Source organism: Plasmodium reichenowi, chromosome 11, assembly GCF_001601855.1.
Source record: "Plasmodium reichenowi strain SY57 chromosome 11, whole genome shotgun sequence".
NCBI lineage: Eukaryota > Apicomplexa > Aconoidasida > Haemosporida > Plasmodiidae > Plasmodium > Plasmodium reichenowi.
This window is the reverse complement of record NC_033656.1, coordinates 1,300,011-1,302,510: the sequence shown is the minus strand read 5'-3', so window position 1 is coordinate 1,302,510 and position 2,500 is coordinate 1,300,011. Positions and strand designations below refer to the sequence as shown.

The window sequence follows — 2,500 nt, the reverse complement described above, 5'->3', positions numbered from 1 at the left end:
TATTCATAATTTTTTTTTTTTTTTTATTTCTTTTTATTTTTCTAATTCTTTAAAAAATTTTGCATTTATATATATATAATATAAAATATAATTTTTATTATATGGTTGAATACGTTTTTTCTTTTTTATTGTAAATATACAAGTGCAAAAGGGTATGAAATGATTTAACATAAATGATTAAATCAATAAACAAAAAATTACTATAAGATAAATATTATATATATATATATATATATATACAATATTCTAATTAATATTTTAAAATGTATATTCTTTTTTCCTTTTATTATATTTATTAAAAAACAAAAAAAATGAATGAACCTATTTAAAGCATATGAACTAATTTTTTTTCCCTTTATATTTTATACATATATGATATATTACTTAAAATACACACCATGGAAAAATTTTATAAATATCCAAATGGTCATATTATAAATAAATAAACATAAACATAAATATATATATATATACACACATTTCAATTCCTTTTTTTTTTTTTTTTTGGAATAATATATTATTGATCAAAGAACAATATTAAGGTTTAATTTTTCTTTTTTTTTTTGTTCTTTTTTCAATAATGATTTTTAAAAGATTCTTCCATAAGTACCCTGGAGGAAGTAAAATAAAATGTTATATAGAAAAACGAAAAAAAAAGAAATTAAATATAAGTTTATTCCATCAACCCCTATATTCTAAGAATTCGAAAAATTTTATTGATTGGAGATATAGCACTCCTAAATCAGGGTATATATTAAAAATAAGAATATAAAAAAGAAACATATATTATGTGTAATATATGTACAAAAATATATTTTGTGATATATGTAAAAAAATATATTTTATGATATATGTTTAAAAAAATATATTTTGTGATATATGTTTAAAAAAATATATTTTGTGATATATGTTTAAAAAAATATATTTTGTGACATATGTACATTTGTATATGTTATTTCTCATATATATATATATATATATTTATTTATTTATTTATTTGTTTAATTTTTATCTGATTATTAGATATGAATATATGTACATATATGGAGAGAACACCATTGAAATAACGAATTTACCAAATAACAAAACTAATGAATATATTCAAGAACGTCTAAGAAAAAGTTTAAATAAATATGGAAGATTAAAAATTATAAGATGCTTAAGTCATAGGAATGATCCATATATAAATAATAATATTTGTTATGCTACCTTTTATAATAAAAAAGATATGTATAAATGTATACGTAATATTAATATAAGACTTCCCTTATCTTTACAGTATAAAATATTAAAATTTAGAAGTTTACTTTCGAATAAAAGTAATGATTATAATTATTTTTTTAAACAAGACCATTATAATTACAGTGCTATAAATATAGCTTTGAATTTGTTTAAATATTTAGAATATAATAATTGTAGTATGAATATAAAGGATATCTACAAACATGTATTTGAGTATTCTTTTTACCCTCATAAAATTATTACTGCAGGAATATCAATTTATAAAATATTTAAAAACTGGACAAATTTTATATATTTTTTTGATAACTTATTTCTTATTGTAAAAAAAGATGATGATATTTTTATTACAGCCAAAATTCTTAATGATCAAAATTTATCTATTTATTTAAACAACAAGTTAATTGAATTAAAAAAAAAAACGGAACAGAATAATTCTGTATACTGGAGGGAGCACTCTTTACAACTACCCGAGTATGAAATATAAGGGAAATTAATATATGTATCCAAATGTGTTGTCACACATATATATATATATATATATATATATATTTATATGTATATTGTATTTTTTTGGTTTTATAGAGAAATAGAAAATAGAATAAATAACGATCGTCCAAAAAAGTTAAAAGAGGAACTTCAACTATTGTCTAAGACAAAAGATTTTTACAAGTTATAAAGAAAAACGAAAAATATAATATATAAATTGTACATAGTATTGTAATGCACATTTTAATATATTTAAATTTTGTTTACTCCTTAGGATTCATGACGAACGACATTTATTTAAACTGAAATTGAACAAGGAACGAAAGGAAAAAAAAAAGTAAAAATATTTTTTCACTACAATATATTCTTAATGTATTGTGTGTTCATTTTATATGCTTTCATCATTTTTTTAAAGTCATAAAAGGGAAAAATTATATATATATTTATCATATTTATTTAAAATTAAAAGAGCTGTCCCATAATAATGTATCTTTTTTTTCATTATATAATTAATAAAAATAAAATTATGCATAAATGTTACTAGTATGTTTATTAAAGTTTACAAATATTATTTTTATTTTATTTTTAGGATGTTAAAAAAAAATACGCAACAACAAAAGGAAAAAGAAAAAGAAAAAGAAAAACAGCTTAAAAAGGAAAAGTATTGATATGTTAAAATGAATGACAAAACAAATAATTTTTATTTCTTTAATATATATCTCATTTTATTTAACTTTTTTTTTTTTTTTTTTTTTTTTTTTTTTTTTTTTTT

General features: G+C 17.6%; 1 protein-coding gene across 1 annotated transcript; it reads left to right on the top strand.

Moving 5' to 3' along the window:
• Positions 1-580: 580 nt before the first annotated feature.
• On the top strand, positions 581-2,396 carry PRSY57_1133900 (hypothetical protein; the record flags this gene model as incomplete). The annotated part of the gene is made up of 5 exons (XM_012908302.2): positions 581-747; positions 1,024-1,713; positions 1,825-1,911; positions 2,003-2,065; positions 2,318-2,396. The coding sequence occupies 5 exons, from the start codon at positions 581-583 to the stop codon at positions 2,394-2,396; spliced, it is 1,086 nt and encodes a 361-aa protein (XP_012763756.2).
• Between the last annotated feature and the right edge of the window lie 104 nt (positions 2,397-2,500).